Consider the following 27,212-nt stretch of genomic DNA (forward strand, 5'->3'; position numbering starts at 1 on the left):
GCTGTGTAATTCTAATCTGATCTGTCTGATGCCAGTTGATCATTGACTGATATAGGCTCAGTTCTGACATAGTATGAAATTATGTTTCATTAATTTTAATTAGTTTGTGTAACCAGGATTCAGCTCACAGACAATTCCTTGCCAGATGCTTGTTTCATTGCCTTTGCTCTGGCTATGCATCTCTACAGATGGAACATGTGCATGGGAAAGGCTGGGGAACAAGCTAGGATTAAGCCTGTATATCCAGCTTCATCCATCATATGAAAGCTTATTTAAGGCTAAATGTGTTAAATAACCAACTTCAAGACTTCAAATCCTGGTGTGATGAACCTATAACACAGCTGTGTGAACAAAAGGAAGGGGAAGTGGAACTTTATCTTGTACTTTGTGTTCGTTACTCCAGTCCCAAACCAATGATACTTCATCATGTGACTCATGTATAGACACTTAGTAAAAAACAACAAGAGGGTAACTGATCAATTTAATGTTCAACAAATTTGTGATGATATGAGTATAATTGTGTAGTTATTATATTGTTGTTGTTAGGTGTGAAGTCGTGTCCGACCCATCGCGACCCCATGGACAATGATCCTCCAGGCCTTCCTGTCCTCTACCATTCCCCGGAGTCCATTTAAGTTTGCACCTACTGCTTCAGTGACTCCATCCAGCCACCTCATTCTCTGTCGTCCCCTTCTACTTTTGTCCTCGATCACTCCCAGCATTAGGCTCTTCTTCAGGGAGTCCTTCCTTCTCATGAGGTGGCCAAAGTATTTGAGTTTCATCTTCAGGATCTGGCCTTCTAAAGAGCAGTCAGGGCTGATCTCCTCTAGGACTGACTGATTTGTTCGCCTTGCAGTCCAAGGGACTCGCAAGAGTCTTCTCCAGCACCAGAGTTCAAAAGCCTCAATTCTTTGACACTCAGCCTTCCTTATGGTTCAACTTTCGCAGCCATACATTGCAACTGGGAATACCATAGCCTTGACTAAATGCACTTTTGTTGGCAGGGTGATGTCTCTGCTTTTTAGGATGCTGTCTAGATTTGCCATAGCTTTCCTCCCCAGGAGCAAGCGTCTTTTAATTTCTTTGCTGCAGTCCTCATCTGCAGTGATCTTGGAGCCCAGGAAAATAAAATCTGTCACTATCTCCATTTCTTCTCCATCTATTTGCCAGGAATTGAGAGGGCCAGATGCCATGATCTTTGTTTTCTTGATGGTGAGTTTCAAGCCAGCTTTTGCACTCTCCTCCTTCACCCGGATCAAGAGGCTCTTTAGTTCCTCTTCACTTTCTGCCATTAGAGTGGTATCATCTGCATATATGAGGTTGTTGATATTTCTCCCTGCAATCTTGATCCCAATTTGTGACTCCTCTAATCCCGCCTTTCTCATGATGTGCTCCGCATACAAGTTAAATAGGCAAGGCAACAGTATACAGCCTTGCCGGACTCCTTTCTCAATTTTGAACCAAATGATTCCATGTTCAATTCTCACTGTTGCTTCTTGACCTGCATATAAGTTTCTCAAGAGACAGATAAGATGCTCTGGTATTCCCATCTCTTTAAGAACTTGCCACAATTTGTTGTGCTCCACACAATCAAAGGCTTTAGCATAGTCAATGAAGCAGAAGTAGATGTTCTTCTGGAACTCCATAACGTTCTCCATGATCCAGCGTATGTTGGCAATTTGATCTCTAGTTCCTCTGCCTGTACTTCTGGAAGTTCTCGGTCCACATATTGCTGGAGCCTAGCTTGTAAAATTTTGAGCATAACTTTGCTAGCATGAGAAATGAGTGCAATGGTGCGGTAGTTTGAACATTCTTTGGCATTGCCCTTCTTTGGGATTGGAATGTAAACTGACCTTTTCCAATCCTGTGGCCATTGTTGAGTTTATCCAAATTTGCTGGCATATTGAGTGAAGCACTTTTACTGCATCGTCTTTTAAAATTTTGAATAGTTCAACTGGAATGCTGTAGTTATTATACCAAAGAAATATCTTATAAAATTAATATCTGATGTTCTGACAGGTCAATTTACTTAGCATTAGTTCTTTATTATATTTACTAGCTTCAAAGCCCATTTCTAAGAATGGGCCCTGAAAGGGTCCCCTCCCCTGGCCCCTGGCCAGGCAGCTGAAGGTGGCTTTGCCAAATCAAGTGGGGCAGGTGGGGGCTGGGCAGCTCATTAGCAGGGCTGAGACAGAGCTCCTTATCAGGCAGTCAGCAGGCCGGGAGGCCCAGCCTAGCAGGCCGGGAGGCCCTTGTTAGCAAGCCCTCCACCACAACCCTTTTCCCAGGGCCTCTCCTCTGCTGCTGGCTCCAGGCACTGAGGCGTCTGAGAGCAAAGAGGCTAGAGTCCAGGGCTGGAGGGTGGAAGCCACAGGGGCATGGCCAATCAGGGCAAAGCTGGCTGCACCCTGATTAACCTTATTCCAACTTGCCGGACACATCCCACCCCCTAGGCTGTTTCAGAAATATATAGAGGAACAACAATGGATAATGGATATCTGCTTTTTCAGATAAATTGGCCCCCAAAGAGGCTTACAGTTCAAGTAAATGACAATGTACTGTTCAAAAAGATGGTTGCCTGTTGGCTGTCTCACTCTTTTGAGGTTCTTTTCCTTCCTGATAACAGAGCCTGGGAGCAGAGACAATGATATCTGAAGTCTTTTTTCCTAACAAAATGTATATGCCATTAGAGTGCTCAGTGCACTTCATATACATGTATTAAACACTCTGGCTGCCACCACCATAAATCTTCCCTGTAATCTTTCTCGTTGAAAAAAAAAGAGTGGCAGTGAGTCCAATGAGTAAATTCTAAAGGGCTAATTGGGTTAGGCTGGACTGAATTACTGTGCACTGGAGTTAGTGTTGGATATAGCTCATTGGTCTGTGGCGAACAGCTCTGTTCTCAGACTGCTAAGCAAATAACCTTTTTGTGAATAAGGCAGTATTCGTCATTGTATTTAACTGCTGAGTGCAGATGTTCTAGATTCAGGAATTCAGGTGCTCATATCTTGGTAATGTTATGATCAAGAACCTTAAGCAAAAGTCAAGATGTTCTGTGGAACATTTATTTATACATGTACTTGATTTAGGGTATATTAATTAAGATGTCATCTCTTTATACATTTCTGAGGCTACATTGTCTGCAGACTCATGATAATTTGGTCATAACTCTGTTTACATTTGAAATTGGTAGGAAATCTTTACAGCCTGAAGGGCTCAAAATGTTGCCTGTTATCTAGGGATACTAGCCTTCAGGTGGGACCCGAGGATTACAGCTCAAAACTATAGAGATCAGTTCTCCTAGGAAAAATGGCTGCTTTGGAAAGTAGCTTCTATGGCATGTACCTAACTCAGGTCCCTGTCTTCCAAGGCTTCACCCCCAAATCCATAGGAGCTTCCTAATCTGGAGCTGGCAACCCTATGCACCTTGTCCCCAACCAGTGGCTTGGAGGACCTGGCAACACTCATGTGAGGACAAAAGACAGCCCAACACTGCTGTATAGGAACAAGAATGGGAAGCGGGAATTTGGAGTGAAGAAGCAGGAGGAAGAAGAGCCGCTTAACTCTTTCTCATTTTATAATTTTGAATCTCCAAATAGCCCCCCATGTTGTTTCCCATCCTCTCAAAGCCGCATTGAAGTAGTAGGATATGGTTGGAAGATGCATAATCTTTGTTTGCTAAAGCTAAGGCAGGATGTAAATGTAATAATTGATCAGCTGTTATATGATGCATTGTATAACTTGCTGCTATAATATATTTAGTGCTGCTGCTGGTAGTACTACTTGTTGGCATAGATTATTTAGTCCTGCTTTTTTTCTTGAATAGATTTCACCCCTTGCACAGCCATTTTGTTGATTTATTTTCCATCTGCTTCTGCCCAGGAAATGTTTCACTGAAGGGAGTCAATGAATTATTTACTAACATGAATTCCTAATCTGAGTTTTTCACACAGTAAATTGATCTGACAGCAGGACAATTTCCAATTTAATTTATTGCTTCACTTACACCATTTTATTGTAGTCACTGAGTAAATCAAGTGCTGTCTATCTTAGTTTTTTTATACTGTCTGTTCAGTCTTACATTCATCTCTACTTGGATGAACTGTAGATTTGGATGGACTGGATTTTCTAAAATTGTGGGGAGGGACAAGATCATCTGAACCATTTCTGCATGGAGGGTGAAATTGCACATTGTCTCCTGTCTGCAGTTGCAGGATGTTCAATTGCGCTTTTTGGCCCCTCTGTATTGTAAAATCTTCCCGCTTTTTTCTGCTGCTGCATTGTGACTTTTCCCCTCCTCACTGGCAGGAGGGAAAGGCTGAAGAGAGAGCATCATGCTCTTTACTTACCGCTCCTCAGCCTGCCAATCATTGGAGGTAACCAATCCCCTCTCAGTAGAGTTCCCCTGAGTGTGTTGCCACACAAAGAACAGTACAAAAAAAATGGAAGAAAAACGCAGACGGTGGGTGAAGTGCCAGAGGTCTCCCATATAAAATCCCCTTCTCAACCCACAGGCCCATGAGATGGTGGCTGGGGCTGCAGCCTCTCCCCAAGACTCAGTCTTACTTGGAAGAAACCATATGCACATATGCATTGCTCTGCTAATTGCACCATTTAAAAAACAAATTTATCAAAGCAGGAAATGGAGAGGGGAGGGTGGGTGTGAGGGTGGGACAGTGCTAAAGAGACTATCACGTGTTTTCCCCTCCATACAGTCTTATCCCTGTTTGTTCACTAGTTGCCTGAGGATGGGATGTGTGATAGAAGGTGGTAAATCCACATCGCACTTTAAAAATGGCTAAATATTGGCCCAGCCACTGGATAGCCTCAGGATGTTGGCAACGTCATGTGGAAAGGATTCATATTCTGCCAACTTGCAAAGGCTGTCTAGTAAGATTTTCCTTGTGTGGAAATGGCCCTGGTCTGCTGCAGCATTAATTGTTAAATGGCTAAGTCTTCCTCTAAAATGACATCAGCTGCCGAGGCTTGGAACTGTGTCTACCATAATTTATAGATAGACCTTAAGTTTTGTGCTTCTGAAATTTATAAGTCATATACAGTCTAATCATGTACTTACATGCAAAGACATTAAAGTGACTGTCACTGGATGTAAATCACCATGACAGAATAAAATTTGAGACAGAGTAAAATCAAAGACATGGCCATATTGCCCTGGACAGAGAAAAATGTGGTATTAATCAAGTCAGAACACCTGAGAAGAGTACCTAACAAGCAAGCAGACTAGTTCAGCCATCAACATCTCTTGTCTTAAAAAAAAAATCTCTAGAATTGGAAAATGAACATGGAAGGAAGTTGTGGGTTTTTTAAAAACTTGGTGTATTTTCACGAAAGGATTTATCGTGGGAAGATTCATAGAATCATAGAATCATAGAGTTGGAAGGGACCTCATGGGTCATCTAGTCCAAATCCCTGCACTATGCAGGACATTCACATCCTAATCGCTCATCTACTGTAACCTGCCACCCCTTTGCCTTCACAGAATCAGCCTCTCCATCAGATGGCTATCTAGCCTCTGTTTAAAAATTTCCAAAGATGGAGAACCCACCACCTCCCGAGGAAGCCTGTTCTACTGAGAAAACTCTAACAGTCAGGAACTTCTTCCGGTTGTTTAGATGGAATTACTTTTGAATTAATTTCATCCCATCATTCTGGTCTGTCCCTCTGGGGCAAGAGAGAACAATTCTGCTCCATCCTTCATATAGCACCCTTTTAAACACTTGAAGATGGTTGTCAGATCCCCTCTCAGTCGTCTCCTCTCTAGGCTAAACAGACCAAGCTCCCCCAACCTTTCTTTATATGTCTTGGTCTCCAAATCCCTCACCATCTTTGTTGCCCTCCTTTGGACACAGTTTGTCAACATCCCTTTTCAATTGGATTGCCCAAAACTGAACACAGTATTCCAAGTGAAGCTGAACCAGAGCAGAGTAAAGCGGTACTATCACCTCCCGTGATCTGGACATGATACTCCGTTTGATACAGCACAAAATCCCATTTGCCTTTTTAGCCACTGAGTCACACTGCTGATTCATGTTCAAGACTCCTAGATCCTTTTCGTACATGCTACTGCCAAGACAAGTCTCCCCCATCTTATATTGGTGTATTTGGTTTTTCCTTCCTAAATGCAGAACTTTACATTTGTCCCTATTTAACTTCATTTTATTCAGTTTAGCCCACTTCTCGAGCCTATCAAGATCATCCTATATTCTGTTGCTGTATTCAGTTGTGTTTGCTACCCCTCCCAGTTTAGTATCATCTGCAAATTTAATAAGTATCCTCTCTAATCCCTCATCCAAATCATTTATAAATATGTTGAACAACACAGGCCTTAGGTGCTTAGGGATGAACAACACAGGCCTTAGATGCTTAGGGCTGATCCTGCGTTGAGCAGGGGGTTGGACTAGATGGCCTGTATGGCCCCTTCCAACTCTATGATTCTATGATTCTATAATTCTAGTTCTGGAGGCCTCACTTCAAGAAGGACGTCAATAAAATTGAAAGGGTGCAGAGGAGAGGGATGAAGATGATCTGGGGCCAAGGGACCAAGCCCTATGAAGATAGTTTGAGGGACTTTGGAATGTTCAGCCTGGAGAAAAGGAGGTTGAGAAGGGACATGATGCCCTCTTTAAGTATTTGAAAGGTTGTTACTTGGAGGAGGGCAGAATGCTGTTTCCGTTGGCTGCAGAGGAGAGGACACGCAGTAATGGGTTTAAACTAGAAGTACAATGATATAGGCTAGATATCAGGAAAACATTTTTCACAGTCAGAGTAGTTCAGCAGTGGAATAGGCTGCCTAAGGAGATGGTGAGCTCCCCTTCACTGGCAGTCTTCAAGGAAACACTTTTCTTGGATGCTTTAGGATGCTTTGGGCTGATCCTGCGTAGAGCAGGGGGTTGGACTAGATGGCCTGTATGGCCCCTTCCAACTCTATGATTCTATGATTCTATGATTCTATGATTTAAAGAAACTAGGCGTTTGTGGACTGTTCCAATAGTGATTCTAGGCCACCATTCCTGTCCCCTGTTGTGTTACGTTTTTGCCACATTGATCACTATTTCCCTCACAAGGGAAGACTGAGGAGAAATAGGATTTAAGCAGTTCAGCCCTCTCTTCATCCTCTGTTATATCTTCACTTTCTTGTCCTCGCAGTGGTCCTATGGTGTCCCTATTCTTTTTCTTGCTTGAAATATAACTAAAGAAGCCTGTTTTGTTATGCTTGGCATTTCTTGCTAACAGTAATAGTATCCATACTGCATTTTACCAATTTGCCCACAAGAATATCATGCGAAACCTTATCAGAAGCCTTACTGAAATCCTCCCCCTTTCTTTATTTGTTTGTCTCTTTTAAATAAGTTGTACCCCCCCAGTCCCATTATTCCAGTTGTGAGAGTTATCCCACCAGGTTTCTGTAATGCCTTTTAGACCATAGTCTTCTTCTTTTATTAGGATTTGTAGTTCTTCCTTCTTGTTTCCTATACTCTGTGTATTAGTGTAGAGACATTGTAATCCTTCATATGAGTACCCAAGGCTTTTAGTTTGTGAACATTCCTGTAAATTAATAGTTCCTTGAATATGTGCCATTCCCTTTAAATTTACAATGTTCCCACCTACAGTTACCTTCATTGAACTAGGCTTTGAATGTACATCTCGCTCCACCATTGGTCTTAGTTTAAAGCCCTCCTCACCCAATCTGCAAGACTCTTCGCAAAGACGTTTTTTCCCACCTGTATGAGGTGCAACAGAAGCCAATAGAAGAGCCTCATTATTCCACTAGGTTGGAACCAGGGCTTTAGGCCCTGGCTCTGGTTGAGACCAGGTGCATATCTGTGGGACTAGGGATAACCAGCAAGTTAGTGATTGTAAAGTGTAATGGGGAAAGACAGTTCCTCAGATATACAGGGCCCAGACTTCATAGGGCCTTAAAGGTCAATACCAGAACCTTCATCCTGATCTGTAATTCCACTGGCTAGCAATGCAGCTCTTGTTAGCTCTGACGGTTAAAACCAGTTTAAAATGGATTAAATTTTATCATTAGAATGGATAGGAAGAAACTTTCAACATGATATTCTATGAAATTATATCCTCTTTTTTTTTTTTTTTTTTGGCCTTTACTTCTATTTCTGGCCAGGGTGTAAAAGACAGTTGATCAAAAGAATAAGCCAAGATAGCTAAACCTATAATTGCCTGTATATTTGATAGGCAATAATAATTATTCTTCACTATATGTTCTTTTCCAGGTGATCTCTGAGGAGAACTGTTTTCATACTGGTGTTGTCAAACTTGTCTCAGACCATCTCTGATGGGTAATACATAAGTCATCAGAGTAGTTCTATTTGAGTGAAGGAAAAATAAATTTTCATATATATCAGTCTTTTGGGATGAAGAGGAAAGGAGGCCACACCAAGATAAAATGAAGATGAAGAAACAAACTGGTACAGAGTTAAAAGAATCTTTCATAATGAAGAAAAAGAAGAGTATGTTCTTATATGCCGCTTTTCTCTATGCAAAGAAGTCTCAAAGTGGCTTACATTCACCTTCCCTTTCCTCTCCCTGCAACAGACACCCTGTTAGGCAGGTGAAGCTGAGAGAGCCTTGATATTACTGCTCTATCAGAATAGCTTTATCAGTGCTCTGGTGAGCCCAGGGTTACCCAGCTGGCTGCATGTGGGGGAGTGCAGAATCGAACCCGGCTCGCTAGATTAGAAGTCCACGCTCATAACCACTACACCAAGCTGGTTCTAAATTACACAACCTCCACATATTTCTGTTTATGTATGGGAATTAAACAAAAAACAATCTGAAAATAGATTCTCCCTGAGAAAATAGATTCTCCCGGCACATAAAACACATAGGGGTTGTACAATTATTAAAGACTGGGGGCAAACCCATTGTCTTCTGAAATACAATGGGCGCTAGCATGGGTGCCGGTGGGGTGGGGGGGCTTGCAGGGCTGGCTTCATCCCAGCCGGCCTTGTTCCCTCCCCACCCCCGATACGCCCGGCTTCGCCTTGGTGATAGAAGCAGGCCTTCCCGGCACCTGCCTCCCCCCCGGCCGTGGCGTGGTGAAAAAAGCAGGGCTGACGCGTCTCCGAGGTGTCGGGTCTGCTGTTTTCACTGCGGCATCAGCTTTTCTGCAGCCCCCCTCCTCCCAAGGTCCTGTAGTTGGTGTGGCCAGAAGAGCAGGGCCCCCGCGTCTCTGACACGGCGGGCCTGCTCTACAGGGTGTGTCGAAGCCTTGCCGCCCCCCTTCCCCGCCCAAGGTCCCTGCGTCACTGGCAGGAAAGGAGCAGGGCCGCCGTGTTTTCCTTTCCCGGCAGCGAAGCCTCTTCCCACGGCAAACTCACTGGGCAGGCCAAGTGGCCAATGGGGAGCCGCGCTGTGCACGGCTCCCCATTGGCCACTTGGCCTCGGAGTGATACTCGGGCCTCGGAGTGATACTCGGGCGCTTTGCGGCTCCTGATTGGCCCCTCCGAGTTTTTATCACGGACTCGCCTGCCCCTTTCTCCTCTCACCTACCCCTTACTGTTTTATTTTTACCGCTCTGCAGGAGCAGTTTACAGATTATTTCACCTTTGCACTAATTTGTTTCTTTATTTTAGTCTTTTGGTGTGGAAAAGAAATGTTAGCAAAAGTGAAAAACTTCATGGAACAAAAAAAAAGTTTTGAATTTTGAGTGTGTGACTTGTACTGAAATTCAAAAGAATATAAGAGATTTTTCTAGCAAATGTAAAGGAAACTGCCAGCATAGATGTTATGGAGAGATTGTTAGAAATTTTAAATATTAATTGAAATCAATCTGTGTATTAATCATTATTGGAAACAGCTGGTTTGCAGCCATTTCTAAGGGACAGATTTATCTGCAGGGAATGAGACAAGCCCAGACTTGCCTGGACTAGCTCAGACCTGTCCTGCTTGATATCCTGTTCTAGGAAACATTCAAAAATCATGTTATTTCTTGTCAAATGTACTGCCTTCTTCCATTGATTGTCTTCATAAAACATTAATATCCTGGCTTCGTAACATTATAACCCTCAACATAGCTTACACCACCACAAAATCTCTGCTACAATACTTAATAGAAACATTATAATAGACCAGTACAGCAATAAGAACTGATAAAGTAGACCAGCTATCAGAGATCAGAACAAATCAAAAAGAACTAAATAAAAAAACATCACCAGCGAGATCCCATCATCAAATCCATCCAGCAACTAAATATTTATATGCTAACCCGAAGCCCTGATAGAAAAAGTATCATGTTAACTATCGACCTGTAAGTTAAATAGAGAGTACCAAGGATGACTCGCAGTTGATGGTGTTCCAGGCTTCAGTGTGGCCAATAAAAAGGCTATCTCCTATTTTGCCATCCACTGAACCTTTAAATAGCAGCTGTGTGCATCTGAGGACCTCAGCATCTGGGTAGGTCAGGCTGTAAAAGGCAAGTATCCCAGTCCTATATCATTTAGCACTTAAAAGCAGAAAACCAGCACTCTGAGGTGGATCCAAAACAAATCGGAAGTTTGATTGAGACTGGTAAAATATAGCCATGGTGACCTGCCTTGGACATGTGACTTCATGGTTATGTTTTAAACCAGCTGAGGTTTCCAAGAACTTTTCAAATAGATTCATATGCAGCACATTACAATTAATAAACTTTTCTTTTATTGGACAAATTTACTGAAATTTATTTAAAAAGTATACTTTAACCCAGTGGTTTTCAACCTTCATGAGTATGATGACGCCCTCCCTCCATGATTAGTAGTTGTATTCTTGGATTGAGAAAATGCAAATGCATAAAAATGACAAAATATGGTGCTCCCCCCCCTCTGCTCCCCAAGTTGGAAACTGCTGTTCTATTCCTTTGGATGAGCAGGGTAGGCAGACACAAGTAGGCAGAATTGTAACTTGGTCTCTCCCCTATAAGAGCCCTATTGCCCTTTACCTTACCACAGATGCATTGTATTTTAGTGTGGAGTCATCTAAGCAGCTTCTAGATTTACACCTAAATGGATTTGGCCCTGTTGGTGTTTTAGGGTAAACGAGGAAGGCAGAAGGGCCTAAAGGGCATGGAAACAGGTTTCCTTTAGATTCTTATCCAGAAGATAAGCGACCCAATGCAGTGTAACCAGATTTACATATTCATCTACCTATTTTTCCTTCTATACTCTGGGGGCAAAAGAATAAGAGAAAGATAGATTTCGCAACCCCACCCCTTGCATTGCATTTTAACAGAGATAAAACGAGGTGTAGGGGAGCATAATCCTTTGCCTGTGATAGATACTAAGCAAAAGCATTCCATTATGCTGCTTTCCTTCAGCAGAGGTCTGTCCGCTGAATTCATGGATATAATGTAGAATCCTCCATATTCTTTGTGTTGGACCCAAGTCTGGGTGGGGAAAGAAAGAACTCTAGAAAAGTAATTGGGGGCGGGGGAGGCATTCACAAAGAAGCCAGAGGTGCCGGGTTGAAGGGAGAATCTCTTTTGTGAGAGCTCTTGTCCTCCCAAATCGGACCAAGATAATTATAGCTCTCTCTGCGCCGCAGTTTCCGAGCTGCTTAAAACAGAAGTGCAGCCCGGCACTCAGAAGCAGTTGACAAAGACCTTCTCCCAAGATGGGTGGAGGAGTGCCAGCAAGAGTGGCATCGGATATTTATCTCGGGTCTGCGGCGCTGGGAGCTGTCATGTGCTGTAGCTTTTTATGCAGGCAGGAAACGCCGGCTCCGATTGGACGTAGTAGGACCTAAGGCGAGGGCGGGAGGGACGGAGGGACGGGCGGAAAGAGGGTGGAGAGGAAGAGAGTTGGGCTTGCAGCAATGAAATGTAAACACGGGCGGGGGAGACCCGGTGGACAAACCGTTTATTTCCCGGCCAGCAAGTCGCGTGCTGCCAGCCTCGCGGGCTCGGGAGAGGCGCCTTTAATGGATTTAGCGGCTTCTCCCAGGGCTTGATGCATTCCAAAAGGACCCTTTCCCGGCCAAGGAAGGCTCGCCCACCGCTTCCCTCTCGGATGGCTTTCACACTGGAGACGGGCGGAATGCCCTAGCTCTGCCCTGCCACTGCGGAGCCGCCTCTCCTTGACCCTGCCGCTCGGACCGGGGCGATGGAAATGAACATGAAGAAGTTCACAGTGCGCCGGTTCTTCTCGGTGTATCTCCGCAAGAAGTCTCGTTCAAAGAGCTCGAGTCTAAGCAGATGTGAGGTAAAAACATATCTCTTCAGCAGCTTTATCTAACATACTCCCGAGGTGTTTGCTCCTCAAGTACTAGAGGCTCTCTCTCTGGGCTGATGAAGTTGGCCATAAACAAGAGTCTTGGGATATTGGTCCAAATGGTTGCTTAGCTAAAAGAAAAGGTTGCTGTCTAGCTGAAAGAGAATGAAAGAGAATCGGGAGAGGCAAAGATCGTCCCAACTTCCTTTTGATTTCTTTCTATGGTTTACTTGGTGCACCAAGCACTGCAGTCATTCCCAAGGTTTGGATTGTTAGAGCAAGACAGGCATCTTTCAAGTTCTTGTGTGACTCAAAGTTTACTGTGTTGTCTGAAATAAACAGGAGCCTCATGGCACCCCAAAACTATTTTTCTTAAAAATTTCGCATAAGCTTTTGTGGACAAGATGCAAAGTGAGCTTCAAAAGTGGCATCTTGTTGGGCCAGAATTGTGTTGGTTTTCCAGCTGCTATGAGACTCCTGTATATTCTTGGATGCAACAGAGGAACAGAGCTGTTCCTCTGGATCTGTTATCTAAGATGTTTGCAGCTCTAGATCAGTAACATTTTGGGTTATGTCTGTTTTGGTGGGCCTGCCTAGTGTTAGGTGACCAGGTTGCCCCACTTTTGGAGGGACATCTGGAGGTACCTGGCAAATTGTACTTATGTTGAAATAATATATATATATATATATTACAATACTATTTTTGCGTTCTATGCGTTCTATGAAACTTTTTGTTGCTCCAGATAGACCAAATTTTAAATCAAGAACCCCCCCTTCCCCCCGGTCAATGTTGTCAATGTTACCAATGTTACCAAATCTGGTCACCTTAGCCTAGTGTTGCAACATTTTTGCATCTGTTGTGAAAAGGAATTGGATACAAGAGGTTCTGAGAACTGCAGCATCACACACATTTATACAAAAGCTACCAAAATGAATGCTCTTTCATTTCCCTTTTCTGTCTGCAAGGACTGCAACTGAGAAACAAATAATTGTGCAAGACTGTGAAGGGATATTCTTTGTAGTTTATATTGCATTTTCCTTGCCAGTTCTATTAACCCTGGCAGAATTGATCAAAATTGGCATTCAGTGGATTTACCTCTGGGAGTTTTGCTTGATGAAAAACTGTTCTTCAAAGGAGCTGTCAAGGTAGTTGAAGAAATGGTTAAGACAATTAGAACAGGAGTTATGTGAAAAATAGAATTTCCATACATCTTCCTCCTTTTCTGGTTCTGCACTAAGGAAAGAGCTCTGCTGTATTTTAAGCAAGATTAATTTAAATGGTGTTCAGTGTTTTCCTTGCACAAGAGATAAGCAGCACTGACATAAATACTTGGTCTTCTCCCTAGTTTACCACACAGAAATGGCTCCACTGACCTTAATGGCATAAACTCTTCATGAGATTTGCACTGATTTGCCCAAATTTGGAGAAGCTTAATGCAATGGATTCTAAGTGAATAGCTTGCAAGTTTCTGAAGTGGACTTGTGCTACTAAGAAGGTCTCTACTCCATGGTCTTTCAGCAAGCAGAATGGCAACTGGTCATGTATCTTGAGAGGGGTCTTTGAAAAAGTTAAACTCCATAGGTGATGTTCTCGGAATGCATTTTTAAACAAAAGCCATTATTATGAATATGACAAGAAATAGTTCAGACAAGAGTGTGGCATTGCTGTATTGTTAGAGGGAAGTTTCAAGAATATTTCAGGTTGGAAGTGAATGAAAACTCGAGTCAGGAGATACATGACTGATTGTGAGATGGCCTTTTTTGTCCACCTATATACATGGAGTAGCAAAAGACCTATAGTGTTAATAAGCCTTACTACAAGGTTCAGAATAACTATACAATATTAATGGAAACATTAAATACTGAAAGGCTGAAAGGAACCAATAGCTTAGCCCAAACAAGTTTAACTGTTGAGTAGCACCAGAGAGGTACAATTCTAAATGCTCTTGTCATAATTATTTCTGGCATAGAATCAAACTGGTTTTCACTCTGTTTTCCAATGTAGAGGATTTTGGCATAGATACCACTCTACCTCTATATCAGTCCTTTGATTGATCAGACACTGCTGCGGAGGAATTGATATGGCTGTGAGCTGGAAGAAAGTCAGACTTTGGCCTGATTTTTTAGCTTAAAAAACTCATCTAAGAAGAAAATTTAGTGAGATAACAGAGTTTTCAATTGACAGCTAATCCACAGTGTCTGGCAAACTAGGACAGGTATTCGGCAGAGAGAATTTGAGTAGTCAGGTGCTGCTGGGCACTAGTTGGCTGGCACTGGGTTTTGCTGCTGACACTGGTACATTCATTGATTGCAGGGATTCCACTGTCCCTTGCGAAATTCCCCCTCCCCCTCAGTTTCTATTCCAGAGATCCCCTGATGGGAACTTGGTCCTGTTGGATTGGCACTGCCACAGTGGCACTGGTTCTGCTGGGCAGTATTGTACTGGCCGTGCTGCTGGGATGAACTTGCAAAAATACCCTCCTTACAGAGATTCTCTGGGACAGTCTGCTGGGCAGTATTGTACTGTTGCTGGCCTGGCCTTGCAAAAAAACACTCCCTTCCCCATAGAGATTTCCTGGGACATTCTGCTGGGCTTGTATTTCCTTGCTATTCCCCACCCCCATTGGAAACAATGGAGGATAGGGACACCTAGTTTGGATGCCCATGGAATTGGACTCCCTGGTCAAAAAAATTTAAAACTGGAGGATTCCTTTGAGGAAAGATTTCAGCAGCTCTTTCTCAATCCTGGTCCCAAAAGCCCACTAAGTAGATAGAGTGAGGCTAGATTTACTATAGACTTTCATGGCTCTATGACTGGGACAGATACCAGACTGAAACGAGCCAAGAACCAAAGCTTCATCTTTGCCAAAAGTTGGTTCATGGCTGCCTTTTCAAGCACCTTCCTCAGAAATGATAAATTTAAGACAGGTGGACAGATAAATTTGACATGGCTGGTCAGATCCCAGTAATCCAGTTACAGTTTCTTCAACACAGGCCACACCAGCCTGAGCAGCAAAGTAAGGACAGGAATCTAATGGGCAGGTGGTTAGTTTCATTGAAATGAGCAACCTATCCACTTCTGTCAGTGAAAGCTACCCCCACAAGATGACCAAGATGCCCTTCCTCAGAGGCAGTGAGAAATCGATTTATCATAAATAATTGTCGGGCGTGAGCCTGTGGACATGATAGAAGTTGCATAAAACTTTACTGCCACCTCTTAGGCTCTCATAAGCATCTTATAAGATGTCCTCAATGTCTTGTTGTGAGTCTAGCCAGCTCCCACTTATTTATTTATTTAGATTTCTATACCGCCCATTTCTTTGCAGCTCTGAGCAGTTTACACTTAACATTATATAACTTACATGGAACATTATACAGACTGTAACATCAAAACCACTTTCATAAAGTATCAAAAAGATTACAAAACCATATAATATAAACAACAATTAGCAGTAACATTGGGAGGCTTATTCTTTCAGTCATGGGGGGGGCAGCTGGGGAGATCAGCAGCTGTTCTAAATCGGTTGGCCTCAAGTGAATGCCTGGTGAAAGAGCTCCCTCTTGCAGGCCCTGCAGAACTGTGGAAGTTCGGGCAGGGCTCTGATCTTCTCAGGGAGCTCGTTCCACCAGGTGGAGGCCAGGACCAAGAAGGCTCTGGCCCTTGTTGAGGTCCGACATTCCTCTCTGGGGCCAGGGATCCGCAGCCAGTTGGAGGTGGTGGAGCATAAGACTCTTTTGGGGGTATAGGCAGGGAGGCGGTCTCTCAAATACACTGGGCCCAAACCGTGTCTGGTTTTAAAGGTGATTACCAGAACCTTAAGCATAATCCAGAATTCCACTGGAAGTCAGCCAAGTTGTTGGAGTACCGGCCGGATGTGGTATCTCCATGATCCTGGTCGCAGCATTCTGCACCACTTGTAGTTTCTGGATAGGCCTGCATAGAGCGAGTTGCAGAAGTCCAATCTAGAGGTGACCATCACATGGATCATTGTGGCTAGGTGCTTTGCGTCCAGATAGGGTGCTAATAGCTTGGCTTGATGGAGTTGGTAGAATGCCAGCCGTACTACCTTTGTGACCTGGGCGTCCATTGTAAGAGAAGCATCCAGGATCATGCCCAGGTTCCTGGCGGAGTGCTTTGGTGAGAGCTGCACACCGTCCAGGGTGGGCAGACGCACATCCTCCCATGGTCCATTCCTACCCAACCACAGGACCTCCGTCTTTGTAGGGTTGAACTTCAGGCAACTATGCTTGATCCATTTTGTCACTGCTTCCAGACACTGCTTCCAGGGTTCTGGGGGGTGGGGGGTCAGGGTGGTCATCCATCAGGAGGAAGAGCTGGGTGTCATCCGCATATTGGTGGCAGCCAAGCCCAAACCTCCGTACCAGCTGAGCCAGAGGGCGCATAAAGATGTTAAATAAGATAGGAGAGAGGACTGCTCCTTGTGGGACTCCATATGTGAGCTGGTATTGGTTAGATATTCTCTCTCCTATCACTACCCTCTGTCCGCAGCCCTGGAGGAAGTAATTCAGCCATTTGAGGGCCATTTCCCATATTCCGGTGTGGGTGAGGCGGTGAGCTAGGAGCTCATGATCTACTGTGTCAAACGCTGCCGATAGGTCTAATAGTATGAGCAGTGCTGACCCGCCCTGGTCTAGCTGGCATCAGATGTCATTCATCAGGGTGACTAGCGCTGTCTCCACCCCATGTCCAGGCCGGAAGCCCAACTGAAATGGGTCAAGGGCTGAAGTTTCCTCCAGTAATGCTGATATTTGGTCCGCAGCAGCCCTTTCAACTAACTGCCCTAGAAACGCTAAGTGCGAAACGTGGCGATAGTTGTCAGGGTCTTGCATGGCCAGTGATGGTTTCTTGAGTAACGGGCGTACCACTGCCTCTTTTAATCCCACTGGGAATTCTCCTGTTGAGAGGGAGAGGTTAATTATTTCCCGGAGGGGAGCTCCTATTCTTCTGTCTGTTGTTTTTAGGAGCCATGATGGGCATGGGTCTAGTGGGCAAGTGGTTGGCCTTGTTGCTGCTAGCATCCTGTCCACTTCAGTTTGTGACAGTCGTCTGAAGTGACTCATTGTCCTCTCCAAAGATGGCCAAGGGGCCTCTAGATCCCTTTCTGTATCTAAAGTTGAAGGAAGGTCATGTCGAAGCCTCAAGATTTTTTCTGTGAAGTGACTCGCAAATGCCTCACAGCTAATGTCCAATTGGCTATTATTTTGGTGCTCTTTATCAAGGGCAGTGAGAGATTGGCCATGCTCCGGGGTCGGTTAGGGCCCTCTCCACCTTCTCCTGGCCACAGGAGCGGCCGTGCCACATCATAAACTCAGTGAGGCCGCTCCTGCGGCCGGGAGAAGCGCCGCGCATGCGGGGGGTTCCCGGCTTCTCCTGGCCGCAGGAGCCCCATCCATCATCCGGCCTCGGGTAGGGGGCTGTCAGCCTTCTCCCAGCCGCAGGAGGGGGTTCCCGGCTTCTCCCGGCCACAGGAGAAGCCCCGGCCATGCTCAGGGGTTGAAGGGCCGATCCCCGCCCGTCCCCGTCCCCCGGGAAGCCTTCGCCCTAGCGCCCATTTTATTTTCCTTTAAAATGGGCTTTATTCCTAGTTGTAATATAAAATATAAAAGGTTATGGTATATTCACATGTTGATATTTATAACGATAACAATAAATATTTAAAAAAAAGAATTGTACTGCATGAATTTTTGGCTTCTCTGGGTGCTGAGCAGTGCAATCCCATGATGAGTGACAGTAAACCTCTTGATTTCAATGGGTTTAGACAGAGTTACTCTGTTTTGGAGTGCAATAAAAAAAGAGTTGTCAAACAGATGATGACCACACATGGCTCTATTTGTTTAGGACCTGTGCTTGTACATATCTCTTCCATGTGGAATTCTTCCTTTTGACACATTTGTGTTTTTGTTTACATTTGTCATAATTCTTGTAAATATAAATGATATTCCAGTTTCCTTCACAGCATTCCGTATCTGTGTGATAAACAGTTGAATATGAAAGAGAGTTGCTAACTTTCAGGTAGGGTATGGAGATCTCCCACTTTTATAATGGATCTCCAGGCGACAAAGATCAGTTACCATTGAGTAAATAGTTGCTTTGTAGGGTGGATTGTATAGTCATAAACCCTGTTGAGGGCCCTCCATTCCCCCAAACCCCACTTCCCTAGGCTTCACCCCTAAAATTTTGAGGTACTTTCTGGTCCAGAGCTGGCAATCCTAATATTGCTCATGCAATAAACTCCTCAAATCTACGGATCGCTACCCATTTGTGATGGTCCATGTGGGAACGAATGACATGTCCCTGAATACCATCGCTCCTATTAAAAAAGACTATCAAGATCTGGGGAGGAAGCTCAAGCAAATGGGGTCACAAGTGGTATTCTCTTCAATCTTGCCTGTCAAGGGAAGAGGAATGCGTCGGGAGAGGAAGATAATGGAGGTGAATCACTAGCTGTGTAGTTGGTGCCGGCAGGAGAGATTTGGTTTCTGGGACCATGGGATAGGCTTTCTTGAGGAAGGCCTACTAGCACCTGATGGACTGCACTTATCAAAACTGGGGAAGAAAGTGTTTGGCAGGAACCTGGAGAGATTCATCAGGAGAGCTTTAAACTAAAGCCCCAAGGGGAAGGAGACGATCAACATAGGGAGTGTATGGAAGGAAAACGATCGGGGGCAGCCCAACCGGCAAGGCCAGCTCATAGGGAACCAAAAGTAAAAGGATTCAGATGTCTTTATACTAACACCCGAAGCATGGGCAATAAGAAGGAAGAGCTGGAACTTCTCATGCTGATGGAAAGGTATGATCTAGTAGGCATCACAGAAACTTGGTGGAATGATTCTCATGACTGGAATGTAATGGTGGATGGATATGAACTGTTCAGAAAAAACAGAATAGATCGAAGAGGTGGAGGAGTGGCACTGTATGTGAGGAAAGGGCTTACCTATCAGGAAATTCTAGTGGAGGAGAGCATATCTACAGTGGAAAACATCTGGGTGAAAATAAGCGAGGGGAAAACAAAGAGTGTGGTGGTTAGTGTCTGCTACCGACCGCCTGACCAATGAGAGGATGTGGATGCTGCACTATGTGAGCAGCTTGAGAAAATATCCAAGCGGCAGGACCTTGTCATCATGGGTGACTTCAATTTCCCAGATGTGTGCTGGGAAACAAACTCTGTGAAGCGTCCTCAGTCATGCAACTTTCTGACCTGCCTGGCTGACAATTTCATTTTTCAATTGGTAGATGAACCCACATGAGGTTCAGCTATACTGGACTTAATACTGACCAATAGGCAAGAGTTGGTGGATGAGGTGAAGGAGGTGGGGACCCTAGGGGGAAGTGACCATATCCTCATAGAATTCCTTTTGAGATGGGGAGCCAAGGAAGCTTGTAGCCAGACGCGGATGTTGGATTTTCGTAGGGCAAACTTTAATAAACTCAGAGACATGATGAGTGTCATACCATAGATGAGAATGCTGGAAGGGAAGGGAGCATGTGAAGGGTGGGCAGTACTCAAACAAGAACTATTGCATGCTCAATCATTGACTATCCCAGTAAGACGAAAACACTGCAGGAGCTCTAAGAAGCCTATTTGGATGAACAGAGAACTTCAAGAGGAACTAAGAAAGAAAAGCAAAATGTTCAGGAAATGGAGGGAAGGACAGAGCTCTAAAGAAGAGTACCTACAGGTTACTAGGCACTGTAGATCAATCATCAGAAAGGCCAAAGCTGAGAGTGAGCTAAGATTGGCCAGGGAAGCCCATTGTAACAAGAAAAGATTTTTCAGTTATGTGAGGAGCAAACGTAAAGTAAAGGAGGCAATAGGCCCACTGTTGGGTGTGGATGGACAAACTCTTAACGGAGGATGCAGAGAAAGCAGAAAGGCTTAGTGCCTATTTTACATCTATTTTTTTCGCACAGGTCAAAGTGTTTAGGTACATCTAGAGATGGCCGTAGCCAAAGGATAGTGTCTGGGTGGCAGGTTAACATGGATAGAGAGGTTGTCGAGAGGCATTTAGCTGCACTGGATGAGTTCAAATCCCCTGGTCCGGATGAAATGCACCCGAGATGCTCAAAGAACTTTCCAGAGAACTTGCACAGCCCTTGTCCATCATCTTCAGAACCTCTTTAAGGACTGGATATGTCCCGGAGGACTGGAAGAGAGCAAACGTTATTCCGATCTTCAAAAAAGGGAGGAAGGATGACCCGAGAAACTACAGACCAGTGAGTCTGACCTCTGTTGTGGGGAAGATAAAGGAGCAGATATTAAAGAGAGCGATCTGCAAACATCTGGAGGACAATTTGGTGATCCAAGGAAGTCAGCATGGATTTGTCTCCAACAGGTCCTGCCAGACCAACCTGGTTTCCTTTTTTGACCAAGTAAAAGGTTTGCTGGATCGGGGAAATTCGGTTGATGTCATTTACTTGGATTTTAGTAAAGCTTTTGACAAGGTTCCCCATGATGTTCTGATGGATAAGTTGAAGGACTGCAATCTGGATTTTCAGATAGTTAAGTGGATAGGGAATTGGTTAGAGAACCGCACTCAAAGAGTTGTTGTCAATGGTGTTTCATCAGACTGGAGAGAGGTGAGTAGAGCTGTGATCTAGATGAGGGGGTGGAGGGACTACTCATCAAGTTTGCAGATGACACCAAGTTGGGAGGACAGGCATATACTCCAGAAGATAGAGACAGAGTTCAACGAGATCTGAACACAATGGAAAAATGGGCAAATGAGAACAAGATGCAATTTAATAAATATAAGTGTAAAGTTCTGCATCTGGGTCAGAAAAATGAAAAGCATGCCTACTGGATGGGGGATACGTTTCTAGGTAACACTGTGTGTGAACGAGACCTTGGGGTACTTGTGGATTGTAAACTAAACATGAGCAGGCAGTGTGATGCAGCGGTAAAAAAGGCAAATCCCATTTTGGGCTGTATCAACGGGGCATCACATCAAAATCACAAGATGTCATAGTCCCATTGTATACGGCACTGGTCAGACCACACCTGGAGTACTGTGTGCAGTTCTGGAGGCCTCACTTCAAGAAGGACGTAGATAAAATTGAAAGGGTACAGAGGAGAGTGACGAAGATGATCTGGGGCCAAGGGACCAAGCCCTATGAAGATAGGTTGAGGGACTTGGGAATGTTCAGTCTGGAGAAAAGGAGGTTGAGAGGGGACATGATAGCCCTCTTTAAGTATTTGAAAGGATGTCACTTGGAGGAGGGCAGGATGCTGTTTCTGTTGGCTGCAGAGGAGAGGACACGCAGTAATGGGTTTAAACTTCAAGTACAATGATATAGGCTATATATCAGGGAAAAAAATTCACATTCAGAGTAGTTCAGCAGTGGAATAGGCTGCCTAAGGAGGTGGTGAGCTCCCCCTCACTGGCAGTCTTCAAGCAAAGGTTGGATACACACTCTTCTTTGATGATTTAGGATGCTTAGGGCTGATCCTGCGTTGAGCAGGGGGTTGGACTAGATGGCCTGTATGGCCCGTTCCAACTCTATGATTCTATGATTCTAAGAATATATCCAGTGAAGTGTCAGAGGATTTATTGTCTTTTACAATTCCATAAAAGAGCCTCTTGTGGCGCAGAGTGGTAAGGCAGCCGTCTGAAAGCTTTGCCCATAAGGCTGGGAGTTCAATCCCAGCAGCCGGCTCAAGGTTGACTCAGCCTTCCATCCTTCCGAGGTCGGTAAAATGAGTACTCAGCTTGCTGCTGGGGGGTAAATGGTCATGACTGGGGAAGGCACTGGCAAACCACCCCGTATTGAGTCTGCCATGAAAACGCTAGAGGGCGTCACCCCAAGGGTCAGACATGACTCGGTGCTTGCACAGGGGATACCTTTACCTTTACCTTACAATTCCATAAAATCTTGCTATGTACTATTGTAGAATGGCTAGAAGATGGAATATTTGATTTATCGTTAATTTGGCAAGGCCGATAGACTTACTCATTTAATCAGATAATAATATAATTTTAGTCCTTAGCAATTAAGTCACATTATCCCAGAATAATTAGTACGTATAATTATGTTTTCTTTCTTAGGAATATGCCAAATTAATGACAGAATCTGTTCCTTTGGTGTTTTATTGTTCCAGATGTTCCAGATAAGAATACTAATTTTGCTACATAGGAGTATTCACATTTTTTGTTCACAGTTGATTGTGCCTTGTTGTTGTTAGGTGTGAAGTCATGTCTGACCCATTGCGACCCCATGGACAATGATCCTCCAGGCTTTCATCTACCATTCCCCGGAGTCCATTTAAGTTTGCACCTACTGCTTCAGTTACTCCATCCTGCCACCTCATTCTCTATCGTACCCTTCTTCTTTTGCCCTCAATCGCTCCCAGCATTAGGCTCTTCTCCAGGAAGTACTTCCTTCTCATGAGGTGGCCAAAGTATTTGAGTTTCATCTTCTGGATCTGGCCTTCTAAGGAGCAGTCAGGGCTGATCTCCTCTAGGACTGACCGGTTTGTTCGCCTTGCAGTCCAAGGGACTCGCAAGAGTCTTCTCCAGCACCAGAGTTCAAAAGCCTCAATTCTTTGACTTTCGGCCTTCCTTATGGTCCAACATTCACAGCCATACATTGCAACTGGGAATGTTTTGTTGTTCCTATTAACATAATATTATTCCATTGTATCTTTACACTGCTCTGCAGTATAAATAAAAGGCTAAGGGATGTGGGGGTGGGCTCGGTCTGGGATTGGGGGGGGCAACGATTGGCCCCTTGGCCCCGGACTGCCATTCCCACCAGTCGGGAGACACACAGTGCCTCCTGACCAGCTCACGAACGTCCCAGCCCTGCCCCCTTGCCTTTTGCTTTCTGTTCCGCCGCCGGACCACCACCGCCAACCTCGCCAACCCACGGCCCTTGCTGGAGGTGGGGGGGCCCGCGTGTCCCCTGCCCCTTCCAGCCCCATCCTAGCACCCATTGCATTACTGTGTGCAATAGGCTCATAGAATCATAGAATCATAGATTCATAGAGTTGGAAGGGGCCATATAGGCTATCTAGTCCAACCCTCTGCTCAATGCAGGATCAGCCCAAAGCATCCTAAAGCATCCAAGAAAAGTGTGTATCCAACCTTTTCTTGAAGACTGCCAGTGAGGGGGAGCTCATTACCTCCTTAGGCAGCCTATTCCACTGCTGAACTACTCTGAATGTGAAATTTTTTTCCTGATGTCTAGCCTATATCGTTGTACTTGTAGTTTAAACCCATTACTGCGTGTCCTTTCCTCTGCAGCCAACAGAAACAGCATCCTGCCCTCCTCCAAGTGACAACCTTTCAAATACTTAAAGAGGGCTATCATGTCCCCTCTCAACCTTCTTTTCTCCAGGCTGAATTTCTAGTTAATTAATAATATTCATCTATTGCATTCATACAGAAAAAATATGATTTTGTAAATTACAGCTTATTTGGGTTTGACAATTACCCTTTATTTTTCACACAGCATTTAATTAATTGTATTTAGTGGAAGTATTTTTAAAAATCATCATCTATGCCATTTCAACAATCTCAAGGCTGCTCATATTTTAAGTTGCTTTATTGCATATATATTGCATGGTCAGGTTCACATCAGGTTAAACTATTTTGACTTTGCCAAGAATGATTACAGAATGGTAGCTAAACTCTCTCAATAACTTATCAGTTATATTTTTGCATAGTACATGTGATATTTTCTTCTACTTAATGCACTACCCTCATAGTTATTGCAACCATAATAATGAACTGTGCAGTCAAAAGTGTTGTTTCTTAATTGGCTTGTGTCTTTCCATACTCAGTATTCAGGATAAGCTTCTGCAGAACTGCTCATAAATAGAAGTCTTTGAAAGGAAACCTCCTCTGCTGAATCGGCTGTGATAATCATATTTAAAATTAATAACCATGTGGGAGGAGTACATACATCAGCAAATATGGGTAAACCACTATTTGTTGTAGATTCTGCTCTAGCACTGGCACCTGATCAGCCTGCTGATTGCTAGAATTGCTCCAACAAAGTTGGTTTTTTTTTTTTTTTTTGCACAGGCACATATTTTGCTGAAATTATTAGTATTCAGCTTTAGGTGGACTTTCTGCTTAATAAGGCTTTATCCATCCACATCCCTCCACTAACTACAGTTTTCTTGCAGTTGACTCTGCAAATTGACCCATGTTCTCATGTTTCTCACAGTCTTTGGAGATGGTCTTTCGACCCCCTCATCTCTGCTGCACAGATCAAAGTACAAATGAAGAAAGAACATTTCCATCTTCCTGCAGTCCTGGTATTGGAAGCAGATTTGAGGGACAAGCTACATGCTAACTTACAACATGCAGTGTGTTTAGGATCAAGCTGAGTGTCATCAAAACAGGACTTGAACGTGTATCCACAAGCCCCAGATTTTCTAACTTCCATTGCATACTGGCTGAATGTGATGATTTGTACGAGAGAGAGAGAGAGAGAGAGAGAGAGAGAGAGAACCCACTGCCTGGGTTCCAACTAGGCTATGCTCTTGTAGAGGTGCTGTTTGTGTGAGTTGGCAGCTCACTGTGGGCATACATATGCAGCTGCCAATATTCCCATGCTGCCAGCATCATATTTTTGACACACATGTACTCATGACCTATTGAATTGTTGTGTGTAGGTGTTATATTTAGGATTGAAGCCTTTTAAGTGCTATATAAAGTAAGAACTATTATCAAGCTGTCACTCAAGAATAAATTGCTTCTTTCCTTTGTAAAGCGGTGCTCCCTGTAGGCACTGGTGTCTAATTGAATCATTAGGGTGCTAGAACAATGGCTCTGAGACAATAGTTCCCAGAGATGTGATGCATCTCAATGATCTCAGTAGATTTCACTAAATCTTCCAGCTAAGGAGGAAACAGTTTATTTACAAGTAATGTGAAAAACTTACTCATTAGGTTCTGCTGAACCGACAGCAGCTTTTCAATATTTGAGGCAGAGCTTTTTTTTTCTAGCCCTCCTGCCAGAGTTGTTAGATACTCCTCCCACTAAACTGAAGATGCAAAGGATTAGAACTGAAGCCATGTATATTCAAATGTGACCCATAATATGTTCTAAAATGACACAGTTCATGGTCTCAGACTAGTGTCCCCTCTGCATGGGGTGGGGTCAAAATGTAGTTCTGCAAACACCCTTCTTGCTCTCCCTTCCTAATGATTGCGATGGCACTACCTAGTGCATGTATATGTTCTCTATTACGCTATTACATCTTCAGAGGCAAAACTAATGTTATTTCCTCCTGACAAGGGACCCTTGCATTCCCTCAGAAGTAGGAGGAAACAGCTTTTTCAGCCCTGGCCCCAACCTGGTGGAATGAGCTCCTGAAATAGCTACGGGCCCTGCAGGATTTGTCAGCTTTCTGCAGAGCTTGCAAGACGTAACTGTTCGCCAGGCATATGGTTGAGGCCAGAGGGGTTCCTGGCATGGTCTGCTGTGGATCTCTAGCTGAAGCCAACTGAGTTCCTTGCTCCTAGAGAGAGAGTGATAGACCCATGCTGAACAGAGGGGGAGGGGAGTGGATTATATATTATTATCCACCATCTTAATATTGTGTATTGTGTTTGAATTATGTTTTAATGGGTTTCAATGGGATTTATTGTACTTTTGGATTGTGTAAACCGCCACGAGACATTTGAGAGCAGCGGTATACAAATATAAATACAAATACAAATACAAATACAAATACAAATAATACAAATACAAATACAAATACAAATACAAATGTGGTGTAATAGCTATGAGTGGTGGGGTAGGATTGGAAAGATAAATCTAGCAGTATTTTATTGCCATTATTTTAAAAAATGATGAGAAAGCTACATGACCATTAAACTAACCAGACCTCAGACAGACCTATTATGAATGCTTACTTTCAATTTTCACTGAAGTCGATTTGGTTGGGCTTCGTATGCTGTTTGTGCACACTACACCATTTTTTCTTTTCTGATTTTTCTCTTAGGAATCACAGAGAATGTGATTCATACCAATAGAAATACTGAACATGTGTTTTTTTAATATAATTTTTTTATTTTAATTGTAATTAATACATAACAGACAGTCAACAGAAACAGGCCACCAAAAACAAAATTCACCCAACACAACTCTGTAGCTTCATAAACCTTTTGAATCCTGTAAACTAGGGTAGCCAACCTGTGGTCCTCCAGATGTTCATAGACTACAATTCCCATTCCCTTTGCTGGCAGGGGCTCATGGGAATTGTAGTCCATGAACATCTGGAGGACCACAGGTTGACTACCCCTGCTGTAAACAATGTCCATGAGTTGGATGAGTTTTTCTTAAAATAGAGTCTCAAGCTATATTTACTGTTGGGTAGCCTTCTTAGCTGAACATTAGTGGTTCTTCCCCCTTCATTGGTGTACAAGCTCCATTATTCTCATCGTGTAAATGGGGAGGGGGAGTTACAAGCAGGATGAATTTGCTGATATGATTTTATCACTAAACTTAGATCACTGTGGGAGAATTACTGACAGAGAAAGGCTGAGGTACAGGTGGGAGACTTTTCAGAATTAAAGAGAACATGGTTCAGAAATGGTGTTTCTTGTGTGCGGACACCCACATGCAAAACCAGCTAGCAAGCACTTTCCCCAAAAATGTGGCCTTATTTCCCCCTTGAATCATGAAATATAGCTATTAATCCAAATGTTAATTGCTAAAATTAAAGATTCTTAAATTACTCTTGCCTGCAAATACCTCCCATCCAACATAGACATTATTCAATACCAGGTTGGTAGATTTGTGTAATCAGAGACCCAACACACTGTACTGTATATCATATTTGCAGCCTTGACATTCATAGAAGGGGTTATTCTTGGCTCAAATTCATTTAGCATCTCTCAAAAATGTGAGAGGTGGAGAGGCTCAATGCTGTCTGGATATTATGATCCCCTAGACCAGCGATTCTCAACCGCTCCGACTCGGTGACCCCAAATGCGGCAGCAGGGTCGGCGT

General features: G+C 43.8%; 1 protein-coding gene across 3 annotated transcripts in view; it reads left to right on the forward strand.

The window, feature by feature from the left end:
* The window catches only part of RPS6KA2 (ribosomal protein S6 kinase A2), a 304,496-nt gene that overhangs the window by 124,896 nt on the left and 152,388 nt on the right, over positions 1-27,212 (forward strand). Inside the window, exon 1 of one of the 3 annotated variants that reach the window (XM_077347789.1) lies at positions 11,803-12,218. The exons of the other annotated variants lie outside the window; for them this stretch is intronic. Within the exon in view, the coding sequence (XP_077203904.1) occupies positions 12,120-12,218 (99 nt within the window). The 5' untranslated portion in view covers positions 11,803-12,119. Of the gene's footprint in view, positions 1-11,802; positions 12,219-27,212 lie in introns of those variants that run through there. 3 annotated transcript variants of the gene reach the window in all.

The sequence above is a fragment of the Paroedura picta genome, chromosome 1 (genome assembly GCF_049243985.1).
Source record: "Paroedura picta isolate Pp20150507F chromosome 1, Ppicta_v3.0, whole genome shotgun sequence".
Lineage (NCBI taxonomy): Eukaryota > Metazoa > Chordata > Lepidosauria > Squamata > Gekkonidae > Paroedura > Paroedura picta.